Source organism: Acinonyx jubatus, chromosome C1, assembly GCF_027475565.1.
Source record: "Acinonyx jubatus isolate Ajub_Pintada_27869175 chromosome C1, VMU_Ajub_asm_v1.0, whole genome shotgun sequence".
NCBI lineage: Eukaryota > Metazoa > Chordata > Mammalia > Carnivora > Felidae > Acinonyx > Acinonyx jubatus.
This window is the reverse complement of record NC_069381.1, coordinates 92,513,787-92,536,126: the sequence shown is the minus strand read 5'-3', so window position 1 is coordinate 92,536,126 and position 22,340 is coordinate 92,513,787. Positions and strand designations below refer to the sequence as shown.

The window sequence follows — 22,340 nt, the reverse complement described above, 5'->3', positions numbered from 1 at the left end:
TGCCCTGCCTGTCTCTAGGTTCCACGTGCAGGCCGTTTGGGTTAATGTTGTCATCCTAACACCTTACAGACAGTCATGAATGCCCAAGTCGCTTACATGCTTCCTTCCCTCTTGGGTAAATAATCCCAAACCCTTGCCTTCCAATCCAGTTCAAGTCCTGTCCCTCTTTCTGCTACATATTTTCACGTTCATGGCCTGTGGAGCTTAAAGCCCTCTCACCAGACAGCCCCTAAGCCAGGCCGGGCCAGCGTGCAGTGGTGGGGAAGGACCTCACCGCGCCTAACATAGAGGTCCCACAGGGACTCTGGCCAAGAGCTCCCTGCCTTGCTGGCACTCCCTAAGACCCTCTGGTGGGAGCGGCTGCCACCCTGGACACCCGGCGTTTTCTCTGTCACCTGTTACTGCCTCCCCTGCCCTCCATGCCTCCTGCACGGCACCCAAAGGCCGGAGAGTTAGCCAAGCCTCCAGGTGAGGCCAGTGCCTCCCAGCAATGCAGACACTTGGCTTCGGGAAGGAACGGCCACCCACGTTCTGCCCGTGGGCTTGGTTGAGCCTCCCAGAGAGGCCGCCGGCCTCTCCTGTCCCAGTGGCTGTGTCTGGGCACACAGCGCTGCAGGAGCAGGTCTGACTTTCCTCTCTTCCCTCAGGTGCTGAGCTGGGTGCCTGGCTCAGAGCAAGTGTGGCCCTGATCACTGGGCTGGTTACAGGAAGGAAGGAAGGAAGGAAGGAAGGAAGGAAGGAAGGAAGGAAGGAAGGAAGGAAAGAAGGAAGGAAGAATTGTGCTAAAGGTCTCATCCCCTGAGGATCTGGTTTTCCTCAGGACATGAAATCTCTCCCAACACTGAAAACTCCTCCTCCCCTTCCTTGGGCCAGCCACGCGGGCATATTTCTCCAAGAGGATAATTCCATCTCTTTCCCTGGGAGTTTCCAACCCCAAAATGGCTCAGGCTTGCGCAGTGGTGCCAAATATGGCACACAGATTATTCTGAGCAACTCACAGCCTGGTCTTACACAAATAGTGAAGTAGAAGTGGAGAAGTGGATAATTCTGGTATTCTCTTTCTTCGTGCCTGTCCTCCCTACCGTCATTGATTGAGTGAGTCACTCATTGATTCATTGATTCAAACTGTTACAGAGCGCGGGACACTGGTAGGTTCAGGCTATACACAGGGACCATGTGAGCTGTGGCCTGGGGAGTTTGCGGCCTGGAGGGAATTTGTCTGTCAGCCAGGAACACAAAGTGCAGGGGGTCTAGTTGATGGAAGGAAGGCCAGGGAAGCTAGGAGGAGGGGGAGGAGGCCGGGGAAAAAAGGAGTTTGGTCTGGGAAACATCTGGAAGACAGTGTTTCATCTGATCTGAGCAAGGGGGATCCTTCTGCCGGATTCCTGCTAAGGTGTTGGTTGTTAATTAAAGAAAGTGCTAGCCGCCGACAGCGTTAAAGTGTGGCCCTTCCTTTTGACAACCGTATTTGTTTTCGTTGCCTGCTGTCCGGGAAGCGTGTGGCATTGGCATCAAGTCGACCTGGGTTCAACACCTGACTGCCCATCGCTGTCTCTAACTTGGAGCAAGTCATTTGGTTTCTGGAATCTTCACTTGGTATAAACCGGAGAGTATCTTCTTCACCCCAAAGGATTGTTGTATGGATTAAATGGGATGTCACATAGAAAGGGCTTAGCTCAGAGCTGGAACCGCACAGGTGCTCAGTAATGTGGTTTTGACCTCAGAAAATTAAACAAGCATTAATATGATCCAATTCTACTTCCGGGTGTGTTCAGAGGAAATGAAAGGAGACTCTCAAAGAAATGTTTGTACACCCGTTATTCACAATAGCCCCAAACCGGAAGCAACCCAGGTTGGATGAATGGATAAACAAAATGTGATACACACACACACACACACACACACACACACACTGGACATTAGGCTTAGCCAATCACAAAGGGACAAATACTGCATGATTCCACTTATATGAGGCACCTAGAGTAGTTACATTCATAGAGCCAGACAGCAGAATGGTGGCTCCCAGGGGCTGGGAGGAGAGGAGAATGGGGAGTTGGTGTTTAGTGGGCCGAGTTTCATTTTGGGGTGATGGGAAAGTTCTGGAGATGGACGGTGGTGACAGTTGTACAATAATGTGAATGTACTTTGGTGGGGGGAAGGGCAGAGGGACAGAGGGAGAGAGAGAGTCCCAAGTAGGCTCTATGCTCAGCACGGAGCCGACTCGGGGCTCAATCCCACAACCCTGGAATCATGACCTGAGCTGAAATCAAGAGTCAGGTGCTTGGCCGACTGAGCCACCCAGGGGTGCCAACAATGTGGATGTACTTAATGCCATCAAACTCTACAGTTAAAAATAGAAAATGTTGTTATGTATATTCTATCACAATAAAAAATGTTGCTTTTATTCTCTTTCTCCAGCAGCGGAGCCTCTACAGACTTCTCTCTTCTTCATAAGGGACGTGGACAACCGCAAGCTTGGTGTGACACTTCTAAAAGGTCACCCCCCCTGAGCTTGATGCCTCATTATCAACGGATCCTGCTCAGACTCCCAGAGAGGGCGATTGATTAATCAATGTTCTGTCGAGGCCAAAGAGTCTATACGTCAGGCTGTTTGGAAGGAAGCTGGCTGTAGACTGGAGTCAGGCAGAGGGAGGAGAGGCGGACGAACATTCACCGAGTGTCCACCGTGGGCTGGGAAAAGTGCTCAGCAGTTGCCAGGCATACGAATGACAAGCTTTTGCCCTCAAGGAATTCACAAGGAACTTCTCCCCTTATGGCCAGCCGGCCATCCCCCACTGTGGAGATGGCAAGGAGGGGAAAGGGGAAACGATATAGTTTTGCAATTGTCTCTCTGGACTCAGGACCCAGAGAGTTTTCTAGGGCTCCCAGAAGACCTGGCTCCTGAGGCTAGCCCTCCTTACTGACCTTCAACACAAGAGTGCCTCTGTGTCCAGACCTGGAGGAACAGTCAGGGTTGTCTGGTGGGATCGTCACAGTGCTGAGGTTGGTAAGAGCCCAGGTCATGGGCAGAAAGGAAGGGAAACCTATCTGGGTATCCTGCTTCCTGCAGCCCCTGGGCGGGGGCGGGGGGGGGGGGGTCGGTGCAGGAGGGCCAGGATTTGCTTCTGCTAGCATTCTCTGGGGATCACATGGCCCAAGAGTTGGGGAATCTTTATGGGGACCCCCCAAATAGTTTAGGGTCCTGAAAAGAAGCTCTCATATTTCCTACATCCCCCCACTAGCCTCAGGCATATGGCAGATAGGGATCCCACTGCAGAGGGTGCTTGGCAGTTCAAACATGAGGTCCCAAGTCCAAGGAAGTGTTTCAACTCATTCAACAAACACCTATCAAGCCCTTACTTACTACCAGGCATGTTAATAATTCAGGCCATGCTCTTAAGCTGGACAGGAGATAGAGGTCTAATTGTAATTTCTAAAAAGTTGAAAGTGTAAGTCTCCTACAGATACAGAATAAACGTGTCAAAGATTTTATTTAACTCATCCATTAACGAGGTAACCAATAAAATACGCTGGTTCAAAGAGCCTTTAAGAAACTGGATTTAAAGGGAAGACACACCGGTGCACCTGGATGGCTCAGTCGGCTGAGCGTCCGACTTCGGCCCAGGTTATGATCTCAAAGTCTGTGAGTTCGAGCCCCTCGTCGGGCTCTGTGCTGACAGTTCAGAGCCTGGAGCTGCTTCGGATTCTGTGTCTCCCTCTCTCTCTGCCCCGCCCTGCTCACGTTCTGTCCCTCTGTCTTTCAAAAATAAATAGATGTTAAAAAAAAAATTCAGGGGCGCCTGGGTGGCGCAGTCGGTTAAGCGTCCGACTTCAGCCAGGTCACGATCTCGCGGTCTGTGAGTTCGAGCCCCGCGTCAGGCTCTGGGCTGATGGCTCAGAGCCTGGAGCCTGTTTCAGATTCTGTGTCTCCCTCTCTCTCTGCCCCTCCCCCGTTCATGCTCTGTCTCTCTCTGTCCCAAATAAATAAATAAACGTTGAAAAAAAAAATTCAAAGGGAAGACACATCAAAATAAATTTCTTTGTAAATTGGAGACAAATCTGGTAAGTGTCCTGCAGAGCAATTAAACTGGGGTTATCTCTCCTACCAGCCAGAAATCATTTGACTCTCTACTGGACGGTGAAATGGTCTTCTAGAGCGTGCCATCCAATAGATATACACTGGGAACCATGCGTGTGATTCAAATTTTTTTAGTAGTCACGTTAAAAAGTAAAAATGAACAGGTGAAATCAATGTTAATAATACATTTTATTGGGGCGCCTGGGTGGCTCAGTCAGTTGAGCATCCGACTCTTGATTTCAGCTCAGGTCAGGATCTCAAGGTTGTGGGATTGATCCCCGTGTGGGGCTCTGTGCTGAGCGTGAAGCCTACTTAAGATTCTCTCTCTCTCTCTCTCTCTCTCTCTCTCTCTCTCTCTCTCCTTCTGATCCTCTCCCTTGCTCACACACGCTCGCTCTCTCTCTCTAAAATAAAAAAAAAAATTAATAATATACTTTATTTAACCCAACAGGTCCAAAATACTGTCATTTTAACATGTGGCATTAGCACTTAACACATTAAGTGTTCAAAAGCTCTATGTTGATAGCACAGTTCTAGAGAATTAAATAAGCTTTGGGTAGGTCTGTTAAACAAAGCTTCACTATGACAGGGCAGGAGTATGCAGTCATCCTTTTGACCTTATCTAAATTTTGGATAATTTAAATTTTCCCTAATATAGTTAATATCCTAACATCTACATAGGTTCCTTGGCCCAATTTGCAGAAGTACAGGGAAGGTGAGTCCAAACTATGACTCTTAACACAGTTTGTGCAGGGGTGTGTGGGTGGCTCAGTCAGTTAAGCGTGGGACTCTTGATTTCGGCTCGGGTCGCCATCTTGCGTTTCGAGAGATCGAGCCGCGGGTGGGGCCTGTACCGTCAGCGTGGAGCCTGCTTGGGATTCTCTCTCTCTCCCTTTCTTTGCCCTTCCCCAGATCATGCTCTCTCTGAAAATACATAAATAAACTAAAAAAAAAAAAAGTTTTGTGCAAGGCATTCAGGTAAATACTGAGTGCAAACAAATGCTCTTGTAAAGGTGTATCGGGGGCTGTGCGGGGAGAAAATTATGCTGGTGGGATGGGTGGATCAGGAAAGACTTCCCAAGGGATGAGTACTTTTCACAAGGTAGAGCAAGTGGGGGCTGCTTCGAGCAACCTGCTAAAGCAGGACAGTGCAGAAGTTCAAAGAACACTCCTCCTTGAATGTGTGGGGAGGGAGGGACAGGAAATGAGGGTTGATGGGCCAGACGGTCAAGGGTCTTGGGCATCTCACCTCTACCCAACAGGGAGCCATAGAAGGGTTTTCAGAAAGGGAAGGACATGGTCAGACTTGTCTATTAGGAAGACCCTTCGAACAGCTGTTAGCCGTGTGGCTGGTGGAATTTTCCAATTCTTTCCCCTCTCGTTACCCCAGTGGTGAATGGGGATGAAGTCTGCATCAAGGTTGGTCGCTAAAAATATTTCCTAGGCATCAAATTACAGATGTGATGCCCAAATCCAGAGTGAAGAAGGCACTGGCCAAGCGGGCAAGGTGGCTTCTGAGGTCAGAACAGAGCAAAGATTCCTTCTGGGACCTGTGGAGGGGCTGCAGGTGGCTTTTGTGGATTAGTGACTTAGTAGCCAATACCCTGGCAGCCTTTGGGGCCAAGTGAGTACAAAGTAAGAGAAATCTCAGCTTGGCATTCACTCAGCCACTGGCCAAGCGAGGCAGGCCAGGACACAGGTTTGGGCTGTGTTTATCCCCATCATCTGGATAGAGATAAGGGCTGCCTTTGATTTCTCTTGCCCTTTACATCTGAGAAGCTCAGAGTACTTCATGGGCATTCTCGAAGATGCTGGTCTCTCACTCTGGCAAGAGGAGGGTCAGACTAGGGCACGGAGAGCTGGAACGGGCACAAATGGTTCCAAGAACCAGGAAGAACTCCTGAATTTTCTTGAGACACCCTCCTTGGTCCCCCAGCTCATCAATGTCAGAGAAGAGGAAGATAACCTGCGTTATTTCTAGTTCTATCTGAAGTGCACAGAACAAGCCACTTTGGGCCAAGAGCCTTGGCCCCAAGGAAGGTGAGAGGTAGCGTAGGGAAGGAGAGATTTCGGGATGGCTGGGTAATCAGTGTCTGTCTTGGTGGTGTGTGCAGTGAGGGTGGGCGCCGAGGGGTCCTCAGTCAGCTTCCTTACAACTGGTGTGTCTCTAAGTGGCCCGTCCGCCAGCTGGCTGTGTTCCGAATATCCGACATGGGTGCGGTTGCCTTCCCGCCATGGTTGAGACCTTCTGCTGACGAAGACCTCCTCTCTTCCGTCCTCCACCAGAGCTAACCCTCCTGCCCCGGCACCTCCTGGAAAGGCTGTAGGATGGCCTGGGCTCTTTCCCTCCGGTTTAGGTCTCCCCAACAATCCTCTAGTAGAGTCTACCTGCTCAATTTGGGAAGGTTCCTTAGTGTTCATCCAGGAAAGAAGGGGGAGAGGAAGGAAGTTAAGCTTTACGAATGAAATGTCAGGTACCGGGCTAAAGCAGTAAGAATGCAGGATCTTAATCGAGCCTTGGGGGAACCTGCTAAGATGGGCAGTATTATCCCCAATTTTATAAGCGCTGTAGCTCAGCAGGCAAGTTGTCAAAGATAGCACAGCCAGCGGTAGATGCAAGGCTAGAGCTCCGATTCTCCAGTTCCTGTCCACGGTCAGTCCCAAGGAGAGCTGATCTAACTCTAGAGAGATCTGTGATGGAGCAAAAACCCCAGAGTGACGTCTGGCTAAAAGGAGCCACCAGGGGCCATCTGGCTCCACCTGTTTTCACAGTCTGTGCTGGCCCAGCCTCTAACTTCCAGACTAATCGTTCTTCACATTGGCGGGAAGTGGGCACAGCAAGTCTGATGAAAGATTCGAATCCTGCCTGTGGAATATAACATACAAACAACGTTGGCTGCAACTTCGGGGGGCGCACGCACCCTGAGAGTCCGGAAATGGTCTTTGAGACCCAGGAAGTCTGCATAGGAGCCTAGGTGGGAAAGAGAGCCAGGGTTTGGAAGGGTGGAGGAAGACAGAAACAGTGCTATGGGGGCAGGGCGGGAGCAGAGAGGTGGCCACTGACGGCCAGGGAAGGGGTCCCTGGGCTGAGCGTCAGGTGCACGGGGCACCTCCCAGGGTGAAGTGTGTTGGCATCAAGTGAGGTCACCAGAAGGCATCATGGAGCCCTGGGGGTGCTGAGGGGGGCAGGGTCCCCCAGGCCAGTCCTGGCCCATTCCAGAACTGGGTTTTGTTCTACAAACGGATTCAGGAACACAACTCAGAGTTCTAAACCTCCATTTGGCAAGCGGATTAAGGTTTCTCTCCCTGGGGCGCCTGGATGGCTTAGTTGGTTGAGCGTCCGACTTCAGCCTAGGTCATGATCTCACGGTTCAGGAGTTGGAGCCCTGCATCGGGCTCTGTGCTGACAGCTCAGAGCCTGGAGCTGCTTCGGATTCTGTGTCTCCCTCTCTCTCTGCTCGTCCCCCACTCACACTCTGTCTCTCTCTCAAAAGTAAGTAATAAACATAAAAAAAGATTAAAAAAAAAAAAAAGATTTCTTCCCCTGAAGCCAGAAGTGTCCACAATGACAATAAAAACCCAGAGTGGTCTTGGTCTCAGAGTAACCCAAACCTTCCATCCGCCAAGCAAGGGTGGGGTGGCGTCAGGCTAACCCAGCCGCCAAGGCAGCCTGTTAAAAATAATGCTTACGTAAAGCAAACACCCCCAGAAAAAGAATCCCGAGTAATCTGGGCGGGCTGGAATAAACGCCTCCTGTTCGGACCTACCTCTGAGATGAAATGATCTATTTCTTCCTTGAACTGCTCCCCCAGTTCTGTTCATTCACGTGCTTGCTCAGCAGACACCCAAACAGTGTTTTGGGTTTGCCCAGCTGTTCTATTTCCAGCCTGTTGAGTTCATTTTAGGTTCCACGGTCGGGATTGGTCCCTCCTTCTCCCTCCTCCCTTTCTCGGTCCTCCTCTTCCCGCATTTTCTCACTCCTCCCGCCCCACTTCCCTTCCGACTCCTCCGTCTCCCACCAGTCCTCCCTGCCTCTCTCCCCCGCCCCCCTCCAGGATCCCTGCTCTCTGTCTCTCCTCTAGTGCTTTCTCCCATGTCCCTACTCTTCGGCTCCTATGCCCCAGAGCTCGCGGGTGTGTGTAGACAAGCCCTGGGAGAGAGGAGGACTGCAAGGTGGGGTTCAGGTGGTAGCCCTGGCAGCAGGCAGCTTGGTGGGCTTCTCTCTGGCTTCTCACGGTCAAGTACACAGGTATCACACAGGTGCTTCACGGCCACCAGGAGGGAAATGGCCTCACCAGCCGGTCACCTCGAGAGCATCCATGCCCCGGGGCCCTGCATCATGCTTGGACACTGCCTCCGTCCTGTCATCCCCCTAGTGAATGGCCCTAGCAAGGATTTCGGGAAAAGGGTTTCTAGTGCTTTCTGTTGTGGAAGTCACACCTGCCAAGCCCTACTCCCCTGACTGTGTCTCTACAACACGGTGGACGTGCACAGAGCACCATTCGCCTGCCTGAGCCTGGCTAGCTGTTTCACCTATTTCACCTCTCTTTGCTCCTCCTGGCAAAAAAAAAAAAAAAAAAAAAAAAAAAGGCACAAGCAGCAAAGCCAGTGGCAGCTAAAATTCTGGGTGTGGGCAGTTAATCGATGACAGGAGAGGGGCCAGTGCCACGGGGCCAGCTGCAGCCTGTAGAGCCTGCGGTCAGGGGCATGGGGGTGGGGCAGAGTCAGGCTGCATGGGTTCAGGTCAAAATCGCGATGTGAAATCTGTCTGTGAGATTGCTGTCGGGCTGATCTCCGTGCCTTGGTTCCTTATCTGTCACATGGAAGTGATTAAAAGAGCTCTTACCTCCTAGGTTTGTTCTGAAGATGAATCCGCACAGAAGGCTTAGGACAATGCTTGGCCTGTCAGGCACTCAATGTGAGCTATTACTATTTCCAGAAGCACCAGCTCTCCTCTTCTGGAGGAACACCCCAGCCCCTGAGGGAAGGTCAGAGGAATGATAACCTTTCACCTCAGGTAGTGCTCCAGGGGTTCCAGAAGACCCGTCTACCCACTTCCTCATTTAACCTTCATACCTCCTGTGGATGAGGGCAGGGGAGGTTTAATTCCCATTTCACAGATGTGGAAACTGAGGCCAAGCAATGTCATGGGACTGGGCCAGGCTCCTATGGAAACAACCCTCTCCAGCTTCTCTCTCTATGGCCCACTCGGGCAGCAGGGATTTTGCCCACATTGGTGCTCAGAGAGTTGGAGAGGGCAGGAGGCTCATAAAAGAACACTGGTGAAGACTGAGAACGTGGAATATGGAGAAGGGAAGAACCTGGGACACGAGCCCTTGGCTGGTCCACATAGACTCCAGGGACGGTCTGAAGCCATTAGCACCAGGAGAGAAAGGCCCGCTGGCCGGCCAGAGCCTGGGAAGCTGAGGGGAGTGGGGGGCTGTGGAAGGGGGCACTGCTGGCAGTGGGGGGGACTGGGCTGGCACACAGTGGTGGGTGGTAGAGGGAGGGGCCCAGCCTCCCAGGGAACTGTTCTGGACAGATTCTGAGACCAGACATGGGCTAGAATGACAAGTGTGAATGGCAGAAGTCAGGAGTGAGCGGCTAGCTCATTCCCTGTCTACTCATTCATTCCTCCATTCATTCATTCATTCATTCATCATTGAGCTCCTGAGCACTGAGCAGGAGCTGGAGATAAAAGTCTTAATAAGTGAGTAAATAGTAAGTCCCCATAAACAAGTAAATAAGCAACAGGCTATCCCTGTGCTAAGTACTACACTAGAGGGGCGTACCAGGTACCGTGAGGGTATAAAGGAAGAGTCCAGGGAAGGTTCTCACCGGAGGTGACAGGTGAGCGGGCCTTGAGGGACGTATAAGTCCCTTGAGGGATGTATAAGTGTTTGCCAGGCAGGGGACTCAATACTGGAATATGGAAGGGGGTCCAAAAGGAGAGAGAGGGTCTTCGAGACAGAGGCAACTCCTATCACATATCACTTCTGATTTCCCTTTCGCGCTCCATTTTCTTTCAGTAATCAAAGCAAAGCCAAAATTCCTTGTAGAACTCTGGCCTCTACCTTGACTCACACAAGGAGCTCCTACTTTCTCTCTCCTCTGGTCAAAACAAACAAACAAAATATCTACCCTCCCTAGAGTTCTCTGGTGTGAGGACTTCCGATAACAGAGAACAAGGCTCTTACTCCATAAGCTGAGAGGAGGTCTAGTAATCCTATGTCCTGGGAAATGAAATATACATGGACCCTGACTTATACTACCGTGTGGATGACTGGCACAAGATACTTTTCTCTGCATATATTAGAACATGAAGAGAGGGTGGAGAGACTAGAAGGACCTGGGAAATGTGCGGGTGTTTGAGGTGCAGTAAGGGTGTAGCGTATTTAGTGAGGATAGACACAAACTCAAGAAGAGACATGGAGGGTTCTAGAAACCAATTTTCCAGTTCTGTCCAGGGAAATGCAGCTGGTCACAGTGCAGCACACTATGTCCAGAGGGAGAGTGCTGCCATTGGAGCCTTCTCACACACCCCCTACCCTCACCATCCCACCCCCCCCACCAGGCTCTCTGGGAGCTGGTTGCCACCTGGGGGGGGAGGAAGGTCCTGAGAGAAATGAGGTCCCTAATGGATCTGCCAGGAGTATAAACAGTATCGTTCCCTCAGGGGGAGGAGGCAGTCCTGAGGCATGAGGCTAGACGCAGCTGGGGTGCTAGGAAGGAAACTGGTTCTGACTCCTATTCCTATAGTGCCCCCCCTGGTCCACTGAGACGACAGCACAAGCTGGCCACCAGGCTGACCATGTATTGGCCTGGGAAGGGGGAGGGTCCTGGGGGAGCTTCTCGGTGCCGGTAGTGGAAGCCGTGGCAAAACTCCGCTCTCCATAGCAACTTGGCAGCCGCCACCCCAGGGAGGGCCACCATGGCAACAGCCGGGCCAGGAGCCGCTCCTCTGGGGGCTCTGGGCCTCCTGGGATCACCCCTGGTCTTCCCGAGGGCCAGCTGCCTGGGCCTGGGCCAGGCGGGACACTGAGGGTATGGGGAAAAGTCTGTTTTTGTCTGTTGCCCCCCTCCTTTTTTTTTTTTTTTTTTTTTTTTTTTTAGTTTATTTATTTTTGAGAGACAGAGAGAGAGAGAATATGAGTGGGGAGGCGCAGAGAGAGAGAATCCCAAGCAGACTCCACGCTGTGTGCAGAGTCTGACTTGGGACTTGAACTCACAAACCATGAGATCATGACCGGAGCCCAAGTCAGGAGTCAGACACTTAACCGACTGAGCCACCCAGGCTCCCCTCCCTTGTTTGTTTGATTTGAACATTTGATCACGGATATTGAATTTTAAGTGACTGTCCTTGGACCTGGGGCCTAAAGGTGAGAAACCGTGGGGGGAGGTGGTGAGTGGGTCTCTAGGGAGATAAAGAACAGAGTTGCCCATGGTTAAGGAATCCTAGGCTTTGGTCCCTACAGAGGTCCCCTCAGGGGTAGTGACACCCCAGTGGCCCCAGGCTCTGTCAGCTGAGGGCTCAGGATGACCCGGGAGGAGCCCCACTGTCCCACCCAGAGGCCTGAGCTGGACCAGGAGGCTCAGAGTTCCAGAAAGAGTGCATATGGGTGAGGGGGACTGGCTTGAGGGCATGCTGGGCCAGGAAACTTGTTTTCTGTCCCTCTTTCCCACCCCCCAACCTCTCCAGCCTTGTCTTTTGCCTCTTCCCATCTGCCTTTTCCCCAGAGCACTTACCCCACAGGGCTCAGCCCTGAGGGGAGCCAGGGTGAATGAGCTCCCTCAGGTGGCTCACCGGTTGGGGAGGGGGTTTGACAAGTTCCTGAAGTTCCGAAGTTCTGGAAGGAAGAGCAGGAAGAGCTAGGGGAACTCCCCTCTCCGCCTCCCTCTCTCTCAGTCCTCATTATTCTGACAGTTTCTCAGGCAGGAAATGCATAATGCAAAGAGAAGAGCTTTCACGTTACTCCCCAAGGACTCCCAGGAATGCCCTAGAAGTGAGGTGCAGAAGCCAGCTGGAGACAGCTTGGAGGAAAAACATAGGACGCAGTTCAGCGGCTGCTTATGGCACGGCCATGTCTGCCCATTCATTCATTCATAAACTATTTACTGAGCCCCTAGCACTGTGCGAGGCCCCAGGTACTTACAGGGAGGCAGGCAAGGGGCAAATACGTGGTCACAAAGCATGCTAAGCAGCCCGAAGAAAATGAGCCCGCTGCAGTGATAGAAAACAACACGGGGCACTGGAGGGGGCCACCAGGGAAGTGACATTTAAAGCCACACCAGAGGGGTGAGGCAAAGGGGTCAGGTGAGGTGGGCACAGTGTTCCATTAAAGGTGGAAGAGACGCTGTGTGTAACAAAGGTTCGGGGGCTGAGGGAAGAGGGGTGTGGGGGGGCACGGACAGAGGCAGGGAGGGGTCTGAGGAGGCACAGGGCCGTGAGGGCCCCCCTTTACCTTGACAGAGTTTAGATTTTACTCAAAGTGCAGTGGGAATCCAGCCACTGCGGGTTGACGATGGGTTAACGTGATCTAGAGTCCATTTTCAGAAGGCCTGTCTGGCTGCTGGGAGGACACTGGGGTGTAGACAGGCAGCTGGGCCCAGCGAGGAAGGGGTGAGAGATGGAAGGCTTGCGAGGCATATTTCAGAACTAGGAATGACAGCATTGAGGTGGGCTGGAATGAGGGTGGGAGAGGTTATTATGTGTGTATTTAGTCTACCGGTCTTTTGGCCTAGCCCCCCCATTAGAATGTCAGCTCCATGAGGGCAGGGGTCCCGCCGACTGGGTCACTGTTGGTTCCCCAGGATGCAGTATGGGCATTTGATAAAGATTTAACGTGAGTGAGTGAGTGAGTTAAGGTATGAGAGGGAGGGGTTAACGATGACACCCTGGTTTTTGCTCAGCCTCAGTGTGGATGGTGGTAGCACATGGACGGGGAGAGGAGGACAGGGAGGGAGAACCGTGAAATCAGAGTCCAATGTCAGGGGAGCGTGGGGGTGCTTTTGAGGGGCTGAGCAGGCAGGGTGAGTGGGTGTGGAGAGCGGGGAGGGGAGGGGGTCGTACTCTCTGGTCACTGATGCACATGCAACATGGAAAGCAGTGCCTGGAATAGAGAAAAAGTTTAATATATGTTTGTTGGATGAATGAATGAATGAATGAATGAACAAATGAATGAAGTTGAGAGGAATGTCTGGGGCTGGACCTACAAACATGGCTGTCACCAGCTTCTGGAAGGCGTTTATGACTATAGGAGTGGGTGAGATCACCTAGCAAAGTGGGTGTAGAGAGAGAAAGGAAGGGACCTCCTCAGACCAACCCTAGTCCCCACACCGGAAATTGCTGATTTACGAAGCAGGGAGCCTAGCTTAGCAAAAGCAGAGCCTGGCCGTTCTGGGAGACTCTTATGGAATAGCCCTAAAGACAGGTAAATATGGTGACTTGGGGGTGGGGGTGCAGGCTGGCCCCTCAGCCCTGTGAGAAACGGAGAAGCTTCCAGCACCAACAGCAGAAGGCCTCTGACCCCTCTGACATGGAGCCACAGCTCTCCTGGCTCCCTCTCCTCAGCCCGTGATGCTATGGTCAGGCCCAGGTGAGGTTCCCCGGGAGAAAGCAGCTCCGAGCGTCCCTGGCGGCCCTGTGGCCCCTAGAGCAACCCATGCTGTCCGGGGCTGAGGTGTGGTGACCACGGCCCCAGGTGACTGGGCCAGCTCACGTGCCACCTGTCGTGTTGATCCCACAAAGGCCTGGAGCCGGGCAATGAGGGCAGGTGCTCACGGTGATAACGCTGTCAGGGCCCGGGAGGCTGTAGGGGCGGGTACTGGCCACACATCGCAGGGTATGAACCCAAGTGAGGGTATCAACCGAGTCACTGAACCAGATGCACCACAGATGCCAGTCTCAGCCCTGGCATACACCCAGGATTGGCTGGAAAGAGGCAGACAGGGAGTCTAGCAGGGAGTTCCCCTCCAGAGCGAAGGACTTTGAGGAAAATCATGCCAGGAAAAGAGCTTATCTGGGTCTTGTTAGGAAGACCTGGGCTCCAGACCAGCCTCCACCGCTGAGTAGCTGCGTGGCCCCCTGTCAGTCAGAACGTGTGAGAACCGGAAGAGGTCTTCTAATTCAACCTTCCATGCCGGGCGGAAGCTCTTCCCACAAACCCTGGCACGTGACCACCCAATGTCTCTCTGGACATTTCCAGGGACAGGAACCTCGTACCCACAAGGCGGTCATTCCTATTCGGCAGTTCTGTCAGAAAGGTCTTTTACCAAAGGCCTAGAAGGACCCAACGCTAGATGTTAATAGTGTGGCCTCCAGGGAGGAGCGTAGGACTGAGGGAGGATGACAGGGCCTTCCTTCCCTGTTGATTTGGTATGGGATGCTTTCAACACCATGTGGGGAATTTGTAATAGCAGGAAAACAAAAAGCCAGGTTCTTCTTTATTTGACCCCGATCTGTCCTCCTAACATTTCCACCTACTGCTCCCAGGTCTGCTCTCCAGGATCAGAAGATAAGCTAAACCCACTTTCCCTCGGATGCCTTCAAATACTGAAGACGGGGGTCCCTTTTCTTCTGCAGGCTGAGCTGCTCCTGCTATAACTTGGTCTCCAGACCCGTCCCCATCCCAGTCACTCCCTTCAGACAATAAAACTCAGTGGGTCGCAGAGGAAAGAATCAAGAATTCCATGAGTTGGGGGTTATGCTAATTAACAATGGCCCCTTTTCTGTGGGGGGTGGGGTCAGGCACTACCAGGGCACCCACTTCCTCAATTCCAATTGAGGTGAATGAAATGAAAACCATTAAAAGCACAAATCCCTGCCCTCGGGCTGATGACTTAGAAGCCCCATTCCATTTACAAGGCAGGAAAGCATTGGACTCTTGGAGTCAGACTAGTTGGGTTCAAATCCCAGCTTGGCCCCTTTTTGGCTGGGTGACCCAACATGGCTGTCCTGCAGTTTTCTCTGTGAAACAAGAATAATGATGACACCGGTCTCGAAATGAGTTTTTAAGAGCATTAGATGTATCGCCCAGCACTCAATAAATGTTAGTTGTTTGGCATTATGACCCCCCACTCTCTCTGCCTGCTTCACAAGAAGATGAGGGCTTTACCGAAATGATGCTAATTCATAGTACTTATTTGAAAGGTGAGGCCAGAAACCAAACTGGGGTGGGTTACTGGGGGGAAGTTGCTCCACCACGCTCCTCCTCCCCCCCAATATTTGTAAGCAATGATTATGTGCCCAGGGTTTTACAGGCACTGCTCACTGGGTTCTCCCAACAGCTCCATGAGGTAGGTGCCATCAATACTCCCATTCAACGGGTGAGGAAATAAAGATTCACACGGGTTAAGTAGGTTAAGTGACTTGCCCCAGGTCCCACAACTAGGAAGTCATGGAGCCAGGACTCCAAGCTGAGTGTGAGTGTGTCTGACTCCCAAAGTTGGTCTTGGACACCAGCCCCCTCGTTTGGGCTCAGCCCCTGCTTTTTTGAGGAAGCCACGGCCTTCCTTTCCTGACAGCCCTGCCCGCTGTTTCTGTGAGGTAAAGCGGACGGGTAGTCTGTTATCGCTGAACTCTACGCCCCTCTCCCCTCCAGAAGTCTGCACCAGCGTGTCACCGGGGACCCTGCATCTCCTTGGGTCCCCTGAGGGCCACTCTGGCCTCTGGTACCCCGGGGCTGTTTGCTGGTTCTTGGCCCCTGACCGTGAAACGGTTCCACACTCATCTACGAAAAACAAAACAAAACAAAAACCCCCAGCCATCTTGGACGTGGGCCCCGATGCGTAATATCGTTATGGAGCCAGAAGTACATCCCATCCCATTATGGCCTGGCCAAGCTTCTCTGAGGCCAGCCTGGCTGCAAATGGCTTTCTCCGGCCTGGAAAGAGGGGGGCAGGGGCGCAGGCCCTGCTTGCCCTCCGCGGCCGGGCGAGATAATTGACAAGTGGCAGCCTGCCATTGCTTTGCCTCGGCCGGCTCAGGCTCCAAGCCCGATTTTCTCTTGTGCCTCAAGAGCAGGCTTCCCCTCACTTCTTCCGTCCCCTCTGCCTTCCTCACCCCCTGCCCCCTGTTATGCGCTTGTCCTTTCTTGGCGTGACTGAACACAGCGAACTCAGAAGTCTGTGGGGAAAAGCCTGAAAGCTCCGGAAAGGGGTGAGGAGGGAACAAACACTTGCTGTGGGCATCTTCTCTACGTCATAGGCACACCGAGGGCACTGGGCCCGGTCCTTACACGCACGGTCTTTGAAACCCAAACTGGGCTGTTGTGATCCCCTTTCTACAGAATGGAAAACTGAGGTTGGCTGAGCTGTTCCCAAGTCACCCAGCTAGTAAGTGGCTTTGAACTGAGGCCCTACGACTCTAGTTTATGCCTAGAGTAAGAGGGTGAGGCGAACAAACATGTGCCCAGAGCTGGCTGCATGATTTACGGAGCCCGGTGCAAAAATGAACATGCAGGGCCCCTTCTTCTATCATTTCAAGACGGTGGCAGCTGAGCATGAAGGTGTGGGGCCATTTGGAACGAGCGCACAAGGCAGCACAGCTGGGAGCCAGCCCTGCGTGTTGCCTCCATGTGACTGAGCGGGGAAACAACAGTGAGGGGCACGTGTCCCCATCGCTTACCCAGGATTCATTTATTCCCCATCGCTAAGTGGTCCCGGATGTGCCACCTGTCCCTTGCCGGCCTCAGTTCGTCAGCCATCCAGTCATCTCAATGACTCTGGCATCCCCAGGGCCTTGGCCCACATAGCACTGGTGCAATTCCAGGGAAGGTGGCGGTGGGGGGGGGGGAGGGGGTCCTGCACAAGCAAGCAGGAATACAGGGGTACGCCTTCCAAACACACCTCTTCCGCGTCACGGAGGGGGTCAGGTGGCAGCGGTGGAGACCAGAACACTGCCTGGGAGCTGGGGGTCCCGGGTCAGCCCTCTTTCACGACCCCGGGCAAGCCTGTCCTTCTCTGAGCATTCGTGCCTAGCTCTAAACGCAGGGGTTGGCAGGCATCGGTGATTCCGGGTGGGGAAAGGGCTAGGATCGGAGTGTGTTGCATGTCTCAGGTGTTGGGGTGGAAGCCCGGGGAGGTCCCCACAGACACAGAGCCAGAAAGGAGAGGCGGACGCAGTCACTAGAGGCGGGAGCAGCAGGACGCTCCAGATGTCTTTATTGGGGCTTGAGCACAGCACGACAGTGGAAGGCGCGCAGACAGGGCGGCAGGGCCCAGCCTAGGCATGCCTCAGACACACACACACACACACACACACACACACACACACACACACACACACGAGGGGACAGCTTTACAAAAGGACTGACCAACGCCAGGGAGGGGCAGGGCGGGTGGGACTGCGGTGAGAGGGCCGCGGGAGGGGCAGAGGCCAAGGTTGAAGGGGTCACCTGGCCTCTGCTATTGCACGCGTCCTCTGGCCACCGGCCAGGAAGTACAGTATTGCAACTGGTCTCCGCTTGCCCGAGGCTTCCCCTTCTCAGACCCCTGAGCCAGAGGGGCAGACAGACCCCTTCCCTGCCCGTCTGCCCAGCAGCATCTTTGAAAACAAATGGACGGAGGAGACAGAACAAAACCCCAAAATAAAAAAAGACAAAACGCCCCCTCGGTCCAGGACACAGGTAAGGTGGAGGAGGAGTGGAAGAAGCTCCAGAGGAAGTCCCCCAAAACTGGGGCGTGGGGTGGGAGGTAGAACCCCAATCTGGGGTGGGGTGGGACCAGTGGAGCAGTGACCCCGGGGGGCAACCGGGCCTTCCCCACAGACCACCGGCCACAGGGGAAGGAAACAACCCCGAGGGGCCAAGTCTGGCCTGCCTGCCCCCCCCCCCCCTTGGGACTGTCAGAGCCCAGACGCTCTTTCTTGGGACATTCCACACACGTGTTCAGCAGAAACAAGGAGTCAGTGAAGAAGAGGGGGGCCTGGGGGCGGGGCCTGGGCCTGGGGAGACACAGCCTAACAGAGAAGACAGACCACCAGTAGCACGTGCACCACACACGAGTATAGTACGTACGAATATAGATACTATATGTGCATATATATCTCTTCGGTGTACAACAGAACAGAACATCAGACCCAGATGGCTCTGGGCCTGGAGGGTCACATGGGAGGTTTTCCGTCAGTCCTGTGCAAACAAGGGTCTCTGAGTCTTTCCCAGCGAAAGATTCTTGCCAGGGTTCCAGAGTTTCCCTAAGCCTTTGGCTTTCTGTCTGTCTGCCTGCCTCTCTCATGTTGGTGCCGCTTAAGAGAGGGTGAGGACTTCAGCCTGGGCATAGCTGGGCGAGAGGGCGTCTTGGCAGGTCTCTGTGTTTAAAGAGCACAGGTGTGAGACACTGGGACGCACGCTTTCGGCTCAACATTGCCGTCTGGGGGGGCAAGGAGTTCAGCAAAAGAAAGGGAGAAACAAAGAATGAGATGTTAGAAGGAAGCCAGCTGCTGACCCACAGCCTGTGGGCTAAGGACCAGGCCAGGAGCAGAGCTGGAAGGCATGGGGACCCCGGGCTAAGAGGCCAGGAAGAGCAAGGATGGGTCAGCGAATGGGGTGAGCCCCTTCATCACCCCTCTGCCTACCCAGCACTAGGCCAAGGTGACTCGTAGGCCATGTTACAGCTTATCTCCATACCTGCTCATGTAACGAGCTCCAGGAATCACAAGCCCTCAGGTCTTCAAAACCCCAGTGCTGTGGGTGGAGGGATCACAGCCCTACATGCTGGCACGGAGGGAGTAGGGGACGTTCCTGGTGTGGCCTGGAGTCCAACCTGGGCGGCCCACCCCCGCATAGCTCTACCTGCCACCTACCACCTGGGGCCACTCCATTGTCCCCGGGGTGGAGGGACGGGGGTGGCTGGTGAAGAAGGTGCCTGAGTGTGCTGCCCTGTCGTGCCTGGCCACAGTTCCTCAATCTGGCAGGAACAGAGTTCTAGCAGTTGGAGGGTGGATGCCGAAGGGGAGGGTCAGGGAGGATGCACGTGTCCATCTCAGAAGAGAAGGCCAGAAAGGAGCATCTTATTGAGAAACCCAACCCTTCTCAGTGAGCCCTTCTTGGCAGCTCAGCCTCAGCCTGGAATGTCAGTGGCCTGGGTCTTCCCTTCCCCTACCCTCCCAGCGGGGGCACAGGCAGGGCGGGCAAGGAGGTTGCTGTGGGGGCAGGGATTTGGGGGTGATACTCTCTGACCAGGGCAGGGGAGGCCCTCCTCTCCCAGGAAGCTCTGTGACAGGGTAGTCTGGGCCCAAGGGGGTGACTCCTGGAGCCCCAGCCCTCGGGCTGGTACTCAGTCTCCCCTCTGACTCCCGGCCTACACTGAACAGACATCTTCCACCTCTGGTTCCAGCTCGCAGCTCTTCCCAGAAGCCCTGGGGGCTGACAAATGCCTCTAAGTTTGTCAGCAGGCCTGGTACAAACTCATAAGGTGAACAACTCCTACCCCGGCTGCTTCCCTGCTCTGTGGGGGAGGGGGTGGGCCCCAGCTGTGAGGGAAAGGCTTCTAGAAGACAAAGTAATGGGTACAGGTCCAAGTCTACACCCAACGTGAAGCCAACTGTGCTCTCAGATTACAGGTGGAAGGGAGAGCCTTCCCCTAAGGAGGGAGGCCCAAGGTCTGGACAGGCTGGGGCCCACGTAGGCAGCTGCGTTCCTAGGCAGGGCCCCGTGTACAGTGGGTCTCTGCAAACTCCAGGACTCACTTTGCCCCTTCCCAGGGCCCTGGGAGGTCCAGAGGTCCTGAGAAGTAGCAGCCTACTCAGCCGTCCTGTTAGCTAGGTCCTCTGTTTCCCCCACGGAAGCCAGAGAACCAGGGGGGACAGGTGGGAGCCCATCTCCCAAGGCACCAGGGGCTCCAGCTTGGCACTCCTGCATCATGTCGCCCAGGGACATCTGTGCCCACCGGAGGGGTGCCATGAGCATGCCCATCCCTGTGGGAGGGAGGAGAGGGAAGGAGGAGGTGGGTACCGTGGAAACTTGGGCTCCTGACAACTTGAGGGCTGCCACAGAAATAGCCAACTCAGTTTCCCGAACCAGAAAGGCAAGTCAGAGGAGAAAATAGCTGTGGCATCCAGGCTAAACTGGACACTTAGCTCATCACATCCCCATCAGACTCAGGACCCCCAGGCAAGGAGCCCTGCGGGGCCAGGACCGAATCCATCCTCACGAAGGAAAAGCAGCTGGGCTCTCAGATTCAGCGACGAGACAGTGCCTAATGTCTCCATCCTGCTCCACAGGGCTTCCCAGCCCCGGTCACTGAAAGGGGCCTGTCCAGGCCACATGGATGCCGCTGTATTTTCTCATCTCTTAGCGGGACATTTCATTCTGAGAACAAGCAGGAGACAGGCCCCACAGGACACAGCAGGGCTGGGGTATGCCAGTACCCATCGTGAACACACTTTTCCGGAAGGGACATTCATGTGTCTGCCCAAGGCTGAAGACAGACGGCACGGAAATGGGGGTGCTCCTGGCACAGGTTTTTCACAACAGCCAACCTCATGAAATGGTCTGACCTTTCTGCCCAGTGCACCTTCCGGGGTGGCCTCCCAATCCCCCAGCCTCCTGCCGAGTCCCTGAATTCTGTCCTTCCATTCCTATCTTTGCCCACCCTGGAAGGAGCAGATACGGACCTTAGTCATTCCCTCTACAAAGTTGCATAATCTGACTCTAAAAATTGCCAGGCGCACGGCTCCACTGTCAGGTCTAATTCCCATCAGGTGAAACAGGAAATGCTTGGCCGAGGCCTTCTGCGTTCCTGAAGCTGAGGGGGCCCAGAGAGCCTCCCTGGCAAGCTGCTGGGGAGGGGCCGCCTGCAGCCGGCCCTGCCTGGCCCGGGAGTGGCCACGTGCGAGGGGCAGGATGGCTTCTGTCCCCACGCTTCCCCTCAGCTGCCCCTGCCCAGGAGGCACCCCTGCTCACTCAATGACTCACAAACCTGTTGTGCTCCTGGGCTCGTTAGGTAAATGAATACACTTAATTATAGAAATTAGATGAGTCTCCGGTTCTGGCAGCAATACAGAGCACAGAGGCTGGGTGGGAGCGGCAGGTGACTCAGAGGCAGGGCTGGGAGTTTGGGGGAGCAGAGAAGGAGGGAGGAGAAACTGTTGTGGAAGCAGAGAAAGCAGCGCGGGAGAGGCACCACGGCTGGGGCGCAGATGGGGTGCGGGGCTCTGCCGCCGGGTGTCACTCCGGAGAGGAGGGCATTCCCACGCCTAGGCAACCAATTGTGGGGCCCCAGGGACCCCCACCCGCGTGCCAGGCCAGGGCTGGGGAACATCAGGCCTCCTCTCCCAGGGCGGCACTGCTCCCCTCGTGGGCCTAGCTCCCTGCACACCAGCAGAGACACCCCACGAGACAGCCTTATTCTTGGCTGGTCTGGGTGTGGGATGGACAGACAGACAGACAGAGATATTCAGTGGCAGGCTGGTTGCTGACTGAAGGCCACGAGGAATGAAAATGCATTTGCTGTGATTACGATGGGGCCCTGAGGGCAGGCAAGGCCCAGAGGCACAGGTCCTGGGTGGGGGGCTGGCACGTCTGGCTCAGGATGGGGACCGGGGAGGTGTAAGCCCTGGGTGTAATCTCCCCCTTGTTCTCAGGCTCCAGAGCTGAACATTCTGGGGAGCTGGGTGCTGTGGAGGAGAGGCTCAGGGGCCTGGATTCTCCTGCATCCCACCCGGCTCCCTCAGGCCCCAGGAGGTATGAGGGCTGGAGGGCATGTGAGCGTGTGTGCCCGGGGGGTGGGGAGAGCCAAGGGTGCCGCTAAGGGGCCGGGTGTCCAGGTGGAGGGCTGGTGAGAGGGTGGAAGGGGTGGGAGAGCAGGAGTTTTCTTGGAGGGTAGGGTGAGCTGTATCTTGATGCCAGTGGAGACAGCCCCAGACTGGTTCCAGCTGCTCCAGCTATGTTGTTTAGACTCCGGGACTTTGCGCAGCCTTGGTGAAGAAAAGGCACATGGGTCAGAGGGGCCTGGTTCCTCATCTGAGCAGCTCCGTGGGATCCATGCTCCAGGGGACCCCGCAGGGCAGTCAGCCCTGGGCTGGTTGAGGGGTCTGGCCCGCCTGGGAAAGGCTCCCTGACGTTCTTGGGCTTCCAGGTCACCTGGGCTTCAGAGGACAGATGCCAGGGCCGCACAGCTGATCTCTGCCCTGTCATTGTCCCCAAGTAAGTTCCCTTCCAGCTACACATACACCCCCCAGCCTCCAGCACCTTTCTACACCATCTTCAGAAGCCCTGATCAGCACCGGTCACCTTCCCCCCCCCCCCCCCCCCAGGGAGTTCAC

General features: G+C 54.4%; 1 protein-coding gene across 5 annotated transcripts in view; it reads right to left on the bottom strand.

Moving 5' to 3' along the window:
- KCNC4 (potassium voltage-gated channel subfamily C member 4) overlaps positions 1–22,340 on the bottom strand; it is a 46,157-nt gene that overhangs the window by 5,449 nt on the left and 18,368 nt on the right. The window contains exon 4 of one of the 5 annotated variants that reach the window (XM_053214585.1): positions 8,693–9,056. The exons of 1 other annotated variant lie outside the window; for it this stretch is intronic. In XM_053214585.1, the coding sequence (XP_053070560.1) occupies positions 8,992–9,056 (65 nt within the window). In that variant the 3' untranslated portion in view covers positions 8,693–8,991. Of the gene's footprint in view, positions 1–8,692; positions 9,057–17,204; positions 21,993–22,340 lie in introns of those variants that run through there. 3 more of the 5 variants (XM_027058382.2, XM_027058384.2, XM_027058383.2) reach the window with 3 other exon arrangements.